Below are 14,787 nucleotides of genomic sequence, written 5' to 3' on the forward strand. Positions count from 1 at the left end.
TGTAATGCCAAAGTTCTAAAAAGCAATCGTATGAATTTCTTTTATATTGCATGTACCGAATTGCGTTATCATAACTATTCAAACAAACTTTATGAAACCAAAAATTGGTATCAAATCTAAGAGGCCGTTTACACAAAAAAAATTATGCGTTTTGGCTGTTCATTTACACGAAAACTGCGTTTTGGGGGACTGAAAATGCAAACCTCTGAAACGCATCGGATCAAATGCCATCTGTGATCTGAGCTGTAATGAATTGCGGAAGATTGTGAAGGACAAAAGAGGAATTTCAATTGGCCGCTGCCATGCATCCGCTAAAGGTTTTCTGTCTTTCTGTTGATATCAAAGTGAACGTGTAACCGGAAGAGCCTGTGAAGTCCTTCAGAAGAGACACAGAACAGAGATAAAAGCATGAAGAGATTTCTATATAAACTGATGAATTCTGCCCTGCAGTAATGAGGAGCAGCTCTCATCCAGAAGACCCTCATCACCATCCCTCACTGTGTGTGTGTGTGTGTGTGTGTGTGTGTGTTTTGGACGTCTCCGTGCATTCTGTGCCTAAAATGTTCCACATATTCAGCTTTGCAAACCACCTGAAATAACTTCTCCTCTAAAGTTGTTTGTCTGGTCGGTTCATAAATGCTGCGCCTCTGGTGCAAACGTAGAAGAATTCATAACTGAAATAATGATATTATTTGTAATGGAATCGTTTTATGATAGAATTTCATGTGCGTGAGTCGCCTTCACACCGCTGCCAATCCCACAATCCACCTCAAAAGTGTGCGAAAACGGTTTTGGGGAAAGTTGGCGATACTAACGTCAGTTCTCAGGAAAAACACAAATACAATGTAGTCCACAGTTTGGTCAACGTCTGCCAAATGCGTAAATGCCAAACGTCAGGAGTAACGGATACGGTTTTCATCTCTCAATCCTGTCGAATCCGTGTGGCAGGTGACAGACGACTGGGATGTTAATTTAACTCTCAATAAATCCTTTGTTGATTGTGTAACTTTCATTTTAGTGAAGTGTAAATTCAAGGCCTTTCAGAAATGCACAAACATGACCCTTTAAAGCGTGACTGCATGTTGAGTTTACACAGACGGTAATGATGTTAAAGAGAAGGAGTTTTCTTGTGTAAATACAGAGCTACGGTGTGTGTAAATGCTGTTCTTCTCTGTTACAGAACACATTCTCCAGTGTGTTTCACATGGAATATGAGGAGCTCGCTGGATCTGTGGATTTCTCAAAGAGGTGGGCTTTACCTACATGTAATGGAAATATAACATTGACATTAAGCATTGTAGGACCTGTATGTTAATCTGACACGCAGGACATCCGGATGACATATTTAAATAACAGGACTCCGCATCTAGTTATATGGACTCGGCGTGCTGCGTCATAGATTGTTGCAAACAAACGCAATTCACACAAACACGCAGCTCTGTCTAATGCAACTGTTCTTATTATTCTAAGGACAGAACGGTTTTATTTGTAGCGCAGTCCAAAAAAAATGTTGCAGCGTTAATGTCGAGCCCCAGAATAATACAAACTTTAAAAGTGTACAATACGAAACAAACTGTCCATATATAAAAGAATAGTACACCCCAAAATGAAACTTCATTCGAAAGAGTCATATACAGGTTTTGAACAGCATGTAAAATTGTTGGGCGAACTGTCCCTTTAATACAACTATTTTATATGTTTATAAATTGTTTTATATCTGGGACGTCACTTTCCCTAGTTATCTCAAATCCTGAACGCATATGTGCTTTAAAAATGTCCAGTACCGTAACCTTGCTTGCTTTGTAAAAAGAGCTGATCAGGTGCGTAATAAGACAACAAGTTTTTATGAGGCAATGCTTTTCTCCTCAGAATCAATAAACAGAGCCGTGCCTTTGATCAAGCGATTCGTAGCTTCTCTGAGAACATTTCATTCTCGGCGCGAATGCACTTTGTTCTTTTCACCCGTAAATCATAAAACATTTCTCAGCCAGCGTTTCTCAATCAAACACATTTGCTTTATCTTACGGTTTTCTTTTTAAGCCATTGTGGATGAACACTTTTATAAATGCGTTTTTATCCAATGGCGTATACAGTAGGTATCTTGAAAACGTATATAATTTCAGAATAGTTTGTGTAGTTGTAAGCCAGTAGTCAGTTTATTCATCTGGAAATGTGTATAGGAGTTTTTCAGTAGTCAAGTCCAGATTTAAGGAGACTATTTACCCATTTTCCTTGGTTCTGAACTGTGCTGTTTTTGCATATAGACACTTTCAGTTTTGATTTGGGACATGACCCATGTTTTCCCCTTGGTATTAACCTAATGCTTGCATCAACATTAACATTACTAAGTGTGCAACGGTCTATATATACCGTATTTCTTTTGGGTTTGCAAGTCAAGCAATTTATTCTTAGTTGTTCAAAAGACTCAAAAGAGAATTGTATGTGAAATATTTCATTTAAAAGTCTAATGGAATCATGTAGCTTCAGTATTTGGCTCATGTTAAGAACACTTGCAATGTGAATCTCAATCGGTTTTGCCTTAGGACCCGAATTCTATGACCCAATGCATTACGAAAATTAAAACATTGAAATTAAAACGGTCTGCCAAAAACCATTGTGTATGATTTATAGTGCAATATGGTTTATGGGTTTTTGTTGTATATGCCATATAGTAAATGCCATATGATGTTTACTACCATATAGAATATGCTGTATATTATGCCATATATGATGTTTGATGGCTTATAATATATGCTGTACATATCTAGAGGGCAATATCATATATACTTATAGTGCTGTATAGTATATACTCTCAAAGTTAAGTGTAAAGTGCTGTATAGTACTACTTATGCCGTTAATGATGTATACTGCCATGTGTAGAGTGCTACATATTATATATTGTACATTTATGGTGTGTAGTGCTATATAGTACTGCATATGATGTATTGTTCTATGTAGTACTATATATGTAAAGTATAGTTCTATATACTGTGTATGTTTTGTGTGTAGTGCTATATGGTACTGTACTGTATAGTGCTGTTAAGTATATGCTGAATATAATGCTTATTGATGTATAGAGTATGCTTTAATGTACGGTTATATAAAGATGAGCTGAAACATCTTTGCTTTTACAGGGAATGTGACGTCAACAAGATTAACTACATGTACGCTCAGTATGTTAAGAACACTATGGAGCCGCTGAACATCACAGATGTCACAGAGGACCAGAGGTTTCCGTGGACAGTGAGTACACAGGGGAAATCTCTCTCTGAGATCCGGATGTTCTTTGGCTTTAACACAACTCTCATTCATCCAGTCACCCAGCCCATTTCTGCGCTTTAAAGCCACAGGAACCTTTTATTGCTCTTTTTTTAGATCATGGTTAAGTTTTATGGCTCTGCAGCATAAATGTAATGTCAGTATTATTTAGCTAAATGTGGTATTAGAGTGAGCGATTTGAGTATTTAGTACAAAATGCTCTGGGATTTATATATACATTTAATCTGTGTTTTTTCTTTCCTATGGGATCTTATCCCGTATGTCTTTTGGAATGTTAAACTCCATTAACTTTTTTTGTCTCACTTTAATAGACTGAAAATCTTCAGCTGTCGAACTGTCATGTGAAAAGTCTTTTGTGCACACCCATTAGGAATGGAAAGAAGGACAAAGTGATCGGTACGTCTGTTTTATACCACACGTAACCTTAAGCTTTATTAGGATCAGATATTCATCGATGAGCATATCTCTCCCAAGTTGGATACATAAGCCTATGTAAGTCCTACAGTTAAGAATGTTTCTTTTATTTATTTTTCTGAGGTTTGAAGGGTTCATTTCTTCATGTCCGACAGTCATTGCCCTTTCAAACCGAAAGTGATTCAAAGCTTGAGACGGTGTGTCTGTTTATATTTGATTCTCGTGTCCTCTTTTGCTTATACACATACAGATTTTCAACTTGCGATTTATTATAATGATCTCAAACTCTAAGAAACAGTTCACATTCATAAAGAATACAAAATAATGTTTTTTTCCCAAAGATAAGAATACAAGAATAGTTTGTATTTGTATTTTGTATCTACACATCTAAGTCTTCTGAATCATGACAATAGCTTTGTATAATGAACAGTCTAAAAGTACTTAAAGTCTTTCCACTTGATTATTTGTTCCCAATAGCAGTCATGTTCCTGTTCACAAAATGTACCCAGTTTCACGAATGAAAGCGTACAGAAACATACGGGTGAATGATGAAACAGGTTTTCTTTTCCTTTAAACGGCAAAATGAACATATCCCAACTGTTTTCAGATAATGTGGAAATAGCAAAGCTTGACTTTTTCCAAAAGTGTTGCCAGATAAAAGGGTTTCCAGAGGAAGACCGGTTTGTTTTAAGAGATGCCCTGTTAAGTGTTTTGGCCTTTGAATGCAGGTGTGTGCCAGCTGCTGAATAAGATGGACGATTCTTCAGGAGGAATCAAAGCCTTTAATCGTAATGATGAGCAGTTCCTGGAGGCCATCGCTATATTCTGTGGCCTGGGCATTCAGAACACGCAGATGTATGAGGCCGTCGAGAGAGCCATGGCTAAACAAGAGGTCACACTTGAGGTGAGTGTCAATGCACATCTCTGAAGAATGCAGAAAAGAGGTCAGACGCCATAGAATAACTGAGGAACTTTTATTATTTAAAAAAGCACAATCGCATGGGCAAGTTAGTTGCATACAGATTGCAGTTTTGCTTTACAAATGTAAAAAACAATGTATGAATTGTTTAAATGTCAATTTCAATGTAACACAGAAACAAAACAACACTGTAAAAAATGATTTGTTGTTTCAACTTAAAAAAAACAAGTAGCCTAGTTACCTTTAAATTTTGAGATATTTAAACTTACAAATCTTAGTAAATGCAATGAGTTTGCATCAAATTTACTGTGTTACATTAATACTTTTAAGTTGAATTAACCAGTTAGGCTACTTGTTTTTTTAACTATAAAATATAAAAAAGAAATAAACATAAATTGCATTTAAAAGAGAAATATATGCATATATAGATTTATCTTTTAGTTATTATGTCTTAAATCAAAACCAACCAACTGCAGTTTTATTGATATGAATTGTTATGCACGATAAAAAAAAACATGATTTTAGATTTTTGGAAATCAAAACCAAACTCATAACCAAACATGTTAACATATACTGTATGTGTGTGTATAAAAAAATAAATATGTAACATTATTCTAGAACAGCATCTTTGCCAAGTGTGCAAGTTAATCATATAAGAGAATTACAAGCAACCTGCGCTAAATGCGCCACATAAAACTGCAAAGCTCCGACGGAAATAATCAGGGATCTTGTATAAAAGTTCATCCACCTGGCACGAGCTACACACAGCCAACACAATGTAAACCACATATCTGTTAAAAACTTGACAAAATAAAATGTCAAAAACACAAACCAGCTAAAATGAAACAGAAATTAACATGAAAACTAAAAATATAACAATCAAAGCCAACTTAAAACATGAATAAAACAAAATAGGAAAACTGTAATAACTCTTGTACCTGTATTCAATTGTGAAGTTTGAACAGCGTTGAACTCAGTGTGTTTCTTGTGGTTTTCACAATGCATATAAAATATATAGAAACATATTATCCTGGTACTTGAGGATTGCAATAAAAGTGAGACGGTTTATAAGCTTTACCCTTTAATATGATTAATGTCATGTGTTTCTGCAGGTTCTGTCGTATCACGCGTCTGCTGCAGATGAAGAGACCCGAGCGCTTCAGGTATCTTTCTCTCATCTTCATCCTTACTTGAGACTTTGCCAGTACGTACTGACTCTTGATCGACCGTTAAACAGTACCTTCTATAGTGTGTGTGGGGGTGGTATGAATAGGTTTGGGACATACTGCATCCGCCATCTTTTATTGTCGTGTGACTTGTAAGCCCTTTGACCTATGACGTATTAACATCAATCTGTACTCAATCTGTAATGCTGCTCAGCTCCCGTTGCATCCGATGCAAACTCACACATCTTGGAGGAAGTTTTAGACTCTCCGGGTATTTCACGCCTACTGTTTTGTGCATACTGAGGTTTAGGACATACAACGCTTGACTGTATAGTACGGACGTATGTGATTTCGGACGCACGGCCTGTCTAGAGCTTAACAGATGACACGACGCATGTCAGTGAAAACAGTTATTGGCATTGCATCTTCTGCTCTGAATTGACCTTTGACATGAGGGTCAAGTGTGGCCTCTTCGCATCATACATATTTATATAACCTCACCCCGACCTCTTCTCTAGATGGATATATGGTCTCTCTTACGTCCATTGTTTGAGCCATGTTTAAAAGTGATGAGTAAATGATCCTTTTACATTTACATTCATGCATTTGGCAGACAACTTAATGAAAATCAGCTTGTAATCGGTTTGTGTGTTTTCAGGAAATTGAGCTGTAGTTATTAGCTAGTAAAAGAATAAGACAGCACACGGTATGACTTACTGTGTTTATATATGTTGACTTCTTCAAATATTATTTTGCCGGACAGCCGCCTGGAGAAAGGGATTTTGCTGGAGGATGCAGGTTGCTAAGATACAAGCTCTGAGGTGGAGATGTGGAAAACCTGCTCTGATTAGAGTCATTAAAGTCATCAGTAATACCACATAATCATAGTCAGAGCCAAACATTTCACCTTCATTACATCAATTACTCTAATGATGCAAAGTCAGCGTGTTGATTTATCTCTACCAATAATTCATAAGGCGTGCAAGAGATTTACAGCACGCAAGCATGCCCTTCAGTTTCAGATGTAATGATTCATAATCTTTATATTGCAGTTTTCAAACTTCAGACTTTTGGAGTACAATATATATTTTTTTTAAACGAAGTTGTGTTTTTGTAAATTTAGCTTTGTGTATAATCACTCACTGCATTCTCCAAAATTCCCTGAGAATAATGCATGTTTACTTTCTAACAAAAGCACATCATTCATTGTTTTATTCACTTCTCCATATCAGATGATCTGCCATTTCAACATTGTTAGAAGAACAAATGGCTACTTTGGTTAAATCAGCAGAAGAATAAATGTCATGTACAGATTTTAAATGAATCTCTTTTGCTTTAGGAGCAATTGTGTATCTAAGAGATTTGAAATATGTGGTCATGAAAAAATATCATTGAAATATATGATTGGAATCTAAGGTGTATATATAAAGTAAATGTATAAATGAATGTTGGAGAAGTGTTAGATGAATATGGGATCTGTGTTATGTATTTCCAGCAGAGATTACACAGATGATGCTGAGCACAGCTCATTCATTATGAATGACAGACAGACAGGCAGATCTACTGCCCTTCACTGTGTGTGTATGTGTGTGTGTGTGCACTGTGTGTGTGTGTACTGTGTGTGTGGGTGTGTGTGTGTGCGTGCGTGCGTGTACTGTGTGTGTGTGTACTGTGTGTGTGGGTGTGTGTGTGTGCGTGCGTGTGTGTGTGTGTACTGTGTGTGTGGGTGTGTGTGTGTGCGTGCGTGCAAGCGTGTGTGTGCGTGTACTGTGTGAGTGTGCACTGTGTGTGTGTGTTCTGTGTGTGCACTGTGTGTGTGGGTGTGTGTGTGTGCGTGCGTGCAAGCGTGTGTGTGCGTGTACTGTGTGAGTGTGCACTGTGTGTGTGTGTTCTGTGTGTGTACTGTGTGTGTGGGTGTGTGTGTGTGCGTGCGTGCGTGTGTGTGCGTGTACTGTGTGAGTGTGCACTGTGTGTGTGTGTTCTGTGTGTGGACTGTGTGTGTGTGTGTGTTTGGCCTTATTTTGATATCCCGATGGGGACCTAAACCTGAATGCACATCAACGCATGGGAACTCGTGTCACCGTGGGGACCACGCTTGAGTTCCCCATGGGCAAAGAGCTTATAAATCGTACAGAACAATCTTTTTTTTAAATCTAAAAGCGCAAAAAGTTTTCTATGGTCTTTAGGTTTGGGTGTACACTCACACATCCCCTATGTGTGTTTGTGTGCGTGTGCGTGCATGTGTTTGCTTGTATAAATACATACAATACAATAAGACTTTAATTAAATAGAACATTTAAAACAAGTCGACCAAAGTGCAGTACAGGGTATGCAAGACAAAACAGGTCAATGAAATACTAAGAAATGAAACACAGACTATACAAAACACGCACTGCAAAATGGATCAAGTTCATCATCGCATACCCGGTCAAAGGATATTAAATGCCAAGGAGACGAAACACGAGTAAGAGTAGACTTAAAAGAATATAAAGTTGAGGCAGTTCTGATATGGACTGGGAGATTATTACAACAACAGATATGGTTTATGAAGACTCAAATCTGTGTTATGACATGTGTATAACAACCTAAACATGGTTCACGGGGTCACTTCCTGTGTCCTTGTAAACTAAATGGCTTAAGAACAAACTAATTGATCTTCAGTTACATCAGCAGTTTAGTTTAATACTGTCTTCTCTCTTCACAGACGGCCGTCATTCCCTCAGCACAAAGTTTCAGACTGCTGGACTTCAGCTTCAGTGATTTCGACCTGACAGATGTTGAGACCACACAGGCAACCATCCGCATGTTTGTGGACCTCAAGCTTGTGCAGAACTTTCAGATTAAATACAAGGTACCTGCCTAGATTACAAACACGTCTGTCTGTCTGCGGACTATAAGAAAGACAAATCACAGATGTTTCTGATTTCTATTCTTCCCAGACATCGATGAGATTAAATGGAGTCTCACATGTGTCTCGGATATTTCTTCTCAGAATAAGAGTCAGAAATCTCATTGGAGATTCAGAAGAGATCGAGCTCAGATTTGTGAAGTCTGCAGTCAAAAGTCAATATTATTCATCACATTTACTCAAATCCAGATGATTTGACCTCTAAAATCTGCGTTCATTTTTCACCTCCAGACTCTTCGTGTGTTTCAACAATTACACTCTCATTTATTTTTCTAAATTGGTTTTAAAAACATGAACCGTACAGATATGGAAGTAGATATGGAAGTAGATATGGAAACGGACAGACTTTGATATGTCGGCACATTTTGAGACATGGTTGCGATCTTTTCTCCATCTCCCTCTGTTCACCAAACTGTGCATTATTAGAGGAAATAATGCGATCAAAGCGCTGTTACGTTTCTCAGATCAGATCACCGTGTTCTTCAGTTATGGCCTTCAGTGTTGACGTGAGGTATCTTCCTGGCAGGACATTCAGACGGCCTTTTTATTGGTTTTCTGGGCGTGACTTACGCATGACAGAGTAAATGAAAGCGGGTTTACCAGAGGCCACCGCCAACGATCAGACACTTCTGATAATAATAAACACCTGGCCTCAGAACAGATCTGAACATGAGCCTATAAGCCCGACATGGGGACGGTTACTCTGTAATGGTAATGAGTTACTAAATACATTTTTAATGGTAATTAGTAGATAAGCATAGCGCTAGCAACGCCAAGGTCATGGGTTCGATCCCAGGTATTGCACACACTCAGGAACAAAGGTATAGGACAATGTAAGTCGCTTTGGATAAATGCGTAAATATAAACGTTAATAAATGTAGATAACTGTACAAATGAGTCTCTCCAAAAGGTATTTTATTACTAAGTTATTACTAATGACTTTCTATATCCTATATCAACCTTGATCAGTTAAGTGATTCAAAGAGACATGAAACGGCTCTTTTAATTCATTCAAATGAATCATTTAAAACTATATAAAGTAGTATTAACTGACCAAATATGAGATGTATACATTAAAGCACAGATTTAAAGTTGAATTTTGATGTAAATTCCACTATTGCACAAACATATATTACACAAAGAGTTTAATTTAATTACATCAGAAGTAACTGTAATTCAATACCAAAAATAGTAGAGTAATCTCTTACTTTAGTTTTTAAGGGGAAAGTAATGATTTAGTAACTAGTACTAGAATATTGACATCTTGAATAATATTGACTTTTGATTGCGGACTTGATTTGAAATCTGAGCTCCGTTTGTGATTTTGTGATATTGTTCTTGCTCTCGGTAGAAATATATGAGACGCAGATGAGATTTAATCTCAGTGACGTCTTTATAGAGATCTCTATCACTGTGATTTTTCTTTCTAATGACCAGTCTCATGCATTAAGAAAGTTTTGCTAAAGATTTGACTCTGTTTCCTCTGTTTCAACGAGTTGTAACTTTCTCTCTCTCGTTCAGAGTTTGTGTCAGTGGATTTTTAGCGTGAAGAAGAACTACAGAAAGAACGTCGTCTATCACAACTGGAGACACGCCTTCAACACGTCTCAGTGCATGTTTGCCGTTCTTAAAAGCGGGCAGGTTCAGGTCAGTTGATAGAAAACACGGGTCAAAGGTCACATCGGCGACCCTTATAGCTTCTGTTTATATTGGCACCAATCAGTAACCACATTGACATCTATTAACACATCCAGTGTTTGGGTACGGTTACTGAACAGCAACGAGATGTGTATCGAGGTTTATTCATGATTCAATCTGTGTCATTCAGTTTTATAATCAACGTTCTGTGTTTCAATGTTTTATCCTTTTAAAGTGCCCGAGAGCCTTGAACTGTTTCTTTTCACAGCGAGAGCCATTTATAGTTAAAGCAGAAATAGAAGTGAACAGTTTTACTGTGTGTTCCACTGTAAATGTCATCTGCTGTTAATCATTTACAGTTATAAACTCCTCTGGACGGACAGATCTGCCTTCTTTCAGTAGTAAAGTCTGTTGGCTGTTTATTGTGAGCAGTCTGTTGTTGTCGAGTCAACTTTCTAAACATAAAACATTTGCCATTCCAAATGACATGTTTACTAAGATTTTCCAATGGTTTTTAAACATAATTCATATGTTTAACCTAGTTTGGCAGATTTGCATGTACTCACGCAGCAGATGCTTTAACCCAAAGCGAGCATTTAACAGCGTAAACTTATCGCTGCTGTCCTTCTGAAACCTTCAAATTTCATAAGTCATTATTATTGGTCATCCTTTATGTTCATCAATGGGTTTTACAAATATCGAACCTATAAAAAGTATTTAAAAAGTGCTCGTCTACTTTGACAACACAGCATTGAATTCTTTAAAGCCACAATACGGAATCATTTTGTTATGAAGTATCCAAAAATCACTTGCACGTCTGTTGTTCTGTTATTATGGATCACGATGACTCTTTGGCGAGTAATGGAAACACAAACAAGCGTAAACGTGGTTTACTGTATAAACAACGACTGTATGTCTGTTTTAAACACGTAAAACTGTGTAGCATTACGCTACCAAATCAACTGACAAAGTTCAATATCATTCGCTAATGTAGCTTTACATTCCACGTTTCTTGCAAGATAATTCATTACGATGACATCAAATCAAATTCCTTCATTACCTCATCCGTCAACATGATGGCCGATCTCCATACGCCTCTGGATGTCCCACAATTCCACTCTCCTACATAACGTCATTTAGCTTCGCCTTTTGTTGTTGTTGTTTCGAAAGTACACCAGCATTCAGTCCAAATTTAAATATTGTGGCTTTAAAAGGATTGAAAATTATGTCATCGTTTACTCACCCTTGTTGAATTTTTTGTGTAAAACAATTATAATTACAGGTATCGGTCTCTTTCTTTTGTTGAAACTAGTATCTTTGTATTAGCACCTATTGTACTATTCCTCTTTTATGACGCTTATTGCTCCCCGAACTCTCTGCAAGTCACTTTGAATAAAAGCGTCTGCTAAATGACTAAATGTAAATGTAATTTCATTCCTCTATAAATAACTTTGTTCTGATGGACATATTTGGAAAAACGTTCGTCATTTTCAGTTCACGGGCATCATTATCTACCATAGTAAAAACAATTCAATGGTTGGTTCGTTTTGTGTTCAACAGATAAAAAATATGAAGCAAACAAATCCTACTATGGAAGTGAACTGATAATTCTTAACATTCTTCCAAATATCTTTCTTTGTGTTCATTGGAAAACCAAGACATTTATTCAGACAGGTTTGAAACAACCTGAGGGTGTGTAAATGTCAGAACGATATTAAATGTTTTGCGGACATTTTCTAACTATTAGCAATGCAATGTACAGTCGATACAGTATCTGCTCATCACTTTGAGATCTCTTAGTGTTCAGTGTTGAGATGTGGTACAATGATGTGTGTGTTTATTGACAGAATAATCTGAGTGATCTGGAGGTTTTGGCTCTGATGATCGCAACATTGAGTCATGATTTAGATCACAGAGGCGTCAATAACTCCTACATCAAAAGGTTTGTGCTGCTTGAGCTGTGTTGTGTCTCGTTTGATGGGTTTAGATCAAACTGAAATGAGTTTGTGTTACAGGAGTGAACATCCGCTCGCTCAACTCTACTGTCACTCCACCATGGAGCATCATCACTTTGACCAGTGTCTTATGATCCTCAACGGACCTGTGAGTACATGACACACACACAACCCTCTATTAAATGCATTCTTGCATGTTTTCAGTTATTCCTAATGTGAAAATGCAGCACAGAAACACTGTTTACAGTGACGCTGATGACATCAGCTGATGAAGAGTCACTTTTAATATTAACCTCATTGTTATCTAACACAAGGGCTTTTCAATCTTACATACAACAGACCCCCTGGTATGATCATCCTTGTGTGTTAGGGACCCCCATCCTAAAATTGAAAAATCTATACTGTAAAAAAGTTTTTTGTCAGATGGATTGACAGACATATACCGTAAACTTATATATTTTTCCAGTAGAATTACAGGATACATACGTTTTCCCTGTTTTTCTTGTAAATGTGCTCTTTTTCTGTGTATTGTACATTTTTGGACCGTATTTAAAAACAAAATGTGAAAACAGAGAGAAAATTCTGTTTTTATATTTACGTGGAAAATCTGTAAACCAATCTGTAAAATTATGGGTTTTTTTCAATTCAAACAGTGAAAAATGATGATTTCAAATGTAACATTAGTGTTATTTATTTATGTGTATTTAATAGTACATTTTTTGTTTTTAAAATAATAAAATGTCTTTATATGCGTTTTCTTTTTAAATAAATATAATCCGTTTAATGTGTTTTTAGAGACCAAATCTGTTTATTATGTACATTTAATCAATCACATTTTATAGACCACTTAGCAAGATGTAAACACTGGTCCTGACATTATAAACCAGGACTGTACAGTGCGACGTCGCACATGCGTGAATGTGAATGACCTGCGTGGTTTAACGCATTACTACACGTGGTGCGTGATGCTCGTGCATTTATCTGCATCTCTGTATAAGGACATGAACTCTGAGCTGATCTGAGAGCTGATCTGAGAGTTTATTTCATAAGCATTTCACTGCTAGAGAAAAGATATCGTCAACCACACACTATTTGTGACAACCCGTCAAAATAAAAGTCTGGTAAACATGAATATTTAGATTAAAAACACTGTATTGTGTTATAATGTTTAATTTAATAAATTGTAGTATTCTAGCAGTGAATTGATCAACTTTAAACACTAGACTTTACTTATATTTACTAAACTAATATTTAAAATATATATCAAAAACACCATTGTATCTGCAAAAGGAGGAATTTCACTGCAATTATATTATATTGTAAATAATATAATAGTACAAATATATCATTATTGTATATTAAAAGAATAGAAAACACAGAACTTAAAATGGAAAAAGGAAATAAATTAAATGGCCCTAATTTAGCCTATTTATATGATAAACTAGACATTCATATTTGTATAAGTGTCTTATTTGATGAGTCTTATTGGATGAGCGTTAAACCAGCAGTTATTATGCTATCCAAACTGGTGTTTAAATGTAATTCATGTATTTGACTTACTTTAATCTTTATGCCTTTGTATATTCATTTATTTAGCTCTATTTTATCTTATTGCACTTATTCTCTCGACCTTTCCTCAGGACCCGGTTATAAGAGTTCAGGTCTAACACACATTATAGACGGTCAGAAGTGTTGAGCGAGTTGACGTGTGTTGTGTCATTGCGTCTGAGCGTGTTATCTGTGTATCCCTTTAACACAGTGTTATATTTGATGGGAAGTGATGAATCTGCGCTGTGATAAAGTTGTTCTATGGCTCGTGTCAACAGTCATCTTCTGTGTTTTTCTCATGTAGGGGAATCAGATTCTGAGCGGTCTTTCTCTGGAGGAGTACAAGACAACGCTGAAGATGATAGAAAAGGCCATTCTGGCTACTGATCTGGCCGTCTATATGAAGTGAGACACACTAATGAAAGATATTGTTGTCTTGTGAGTCTGTGAAGTGTTTGAGCAGAGCGGATTTTCATGTATTTTTACTTGTATAAGTGTCTGTCTGTCTCTTTCTGTCTGTCTGTATCCATGAGCGCTTTTCCACCATCACGCCGGACCGTTCTAAGCATGATGTGAAAACTGTTTTTCTGTTTTCGGCTGATTGTCTGTTTATGATCTGTCTGTCTGTCTGTCACTTCTGTTCGTTTATGATCTGTCTGTCTGTCTGTCACTTCTGTTTGTTTATGATCTGTCTGTCTCTCTGTCACTTCTGTTCGTTTATGATCTGTCTGTCTCTCTGTCACTTCTGTTCGTTTATGATCTGTCTGTCTGTCTGTCACTTCTGTTCGTTTATGATCTGTCTGTCTCTCTGTCACTTCTGTTCGTTTATGATCTGTCTGTCTCTCCGTCACTTCTGTTCGTTTATGATCTGTCTGTCTGTCTGTCACTTCTGTTCGTTTATGATCTGTCTGTCTCTCTGTCACTTCTGTTCGTTTATGATCTGTCTGTCTGTCTGTCACT

The 14,787-nt window shown here is 36.8% G+C and overlaps 1 protein-coding gene across 8 annotated transcripts in view; it reads left to right on the plus strand.

Moving 5' to 3' along the window:
• Nucleotides 1-14,787, plus strand: part of pde5ab (phosphodiesterase 5A, cGMP-specific, b) — a 43,236-nt gene that overhangs the window by 22,950 nt on the left and 5,499 nt on the right. For all 8 annotated transcript variants that reach the window (XR_013787153.1, XR_013787154.1, XR_013787155.1 and 5 more), the window contains exons 7-16: nucleotides 1,181-1,248; nucleotides 3,135-3,243; nucleotides 3,591-3,675; nucleotides 4,422-4,597; nucleotides 5,725-5,775; nucleotides 8,483-8,629; nucleotides 10,208-10,333; nucleotides 12,172-12,266; nucleotides 12,340-12,427; nucleotides 14,132-14,232. Coding sequence is in view for 5 of the 8 variants with exons in the window: in XM_079464794.1 (XP_079320920.1) it covers nucleotides 1,181-1,248; nucleotides 3,135-3,243; nucleotides 3,591-3,675; nucleotides 4,422-4,597; nucleotides 5,725-5,775; nucleotides 8,483-8,629; nucleotides 10,208-10,333; nucleotides 12,172-12,266; nucleotides 12,340-12,427; nucleotides 14,132-14,232 (1,046 nt within the window). In the remaining 3 variants the exon portion in view is untranslated. The remainder of the gene's footprint in view (nucleotides 1-1,180; nucleotides 1,249-3,134; nucleotides 3,244-3,590; nucleotides 3,676-4,421; nucleotides 4,598-5,724; nucleotides 5,776-8,482; nucleotides 8,630-10,207; nucleotides 10,334-12,171; nucleotides 12,267-12,339; nucleotides 12,428-14,131; nucleotides 14,233-14,787) is intronic.

Source organism: Barbatula barbatula (genome assembly GCF_947034865.1).
Source record: "Barbatula barbatula genome assembly, chromosome: 1".
NCBI classification, from domain to species: domain Eukaryota; kingdom Metazoa; phylum Chordata; class Actinopteri; order Cypriniformes; family Nemacheilidae; genus Barbatula; species Barbatula barbatula.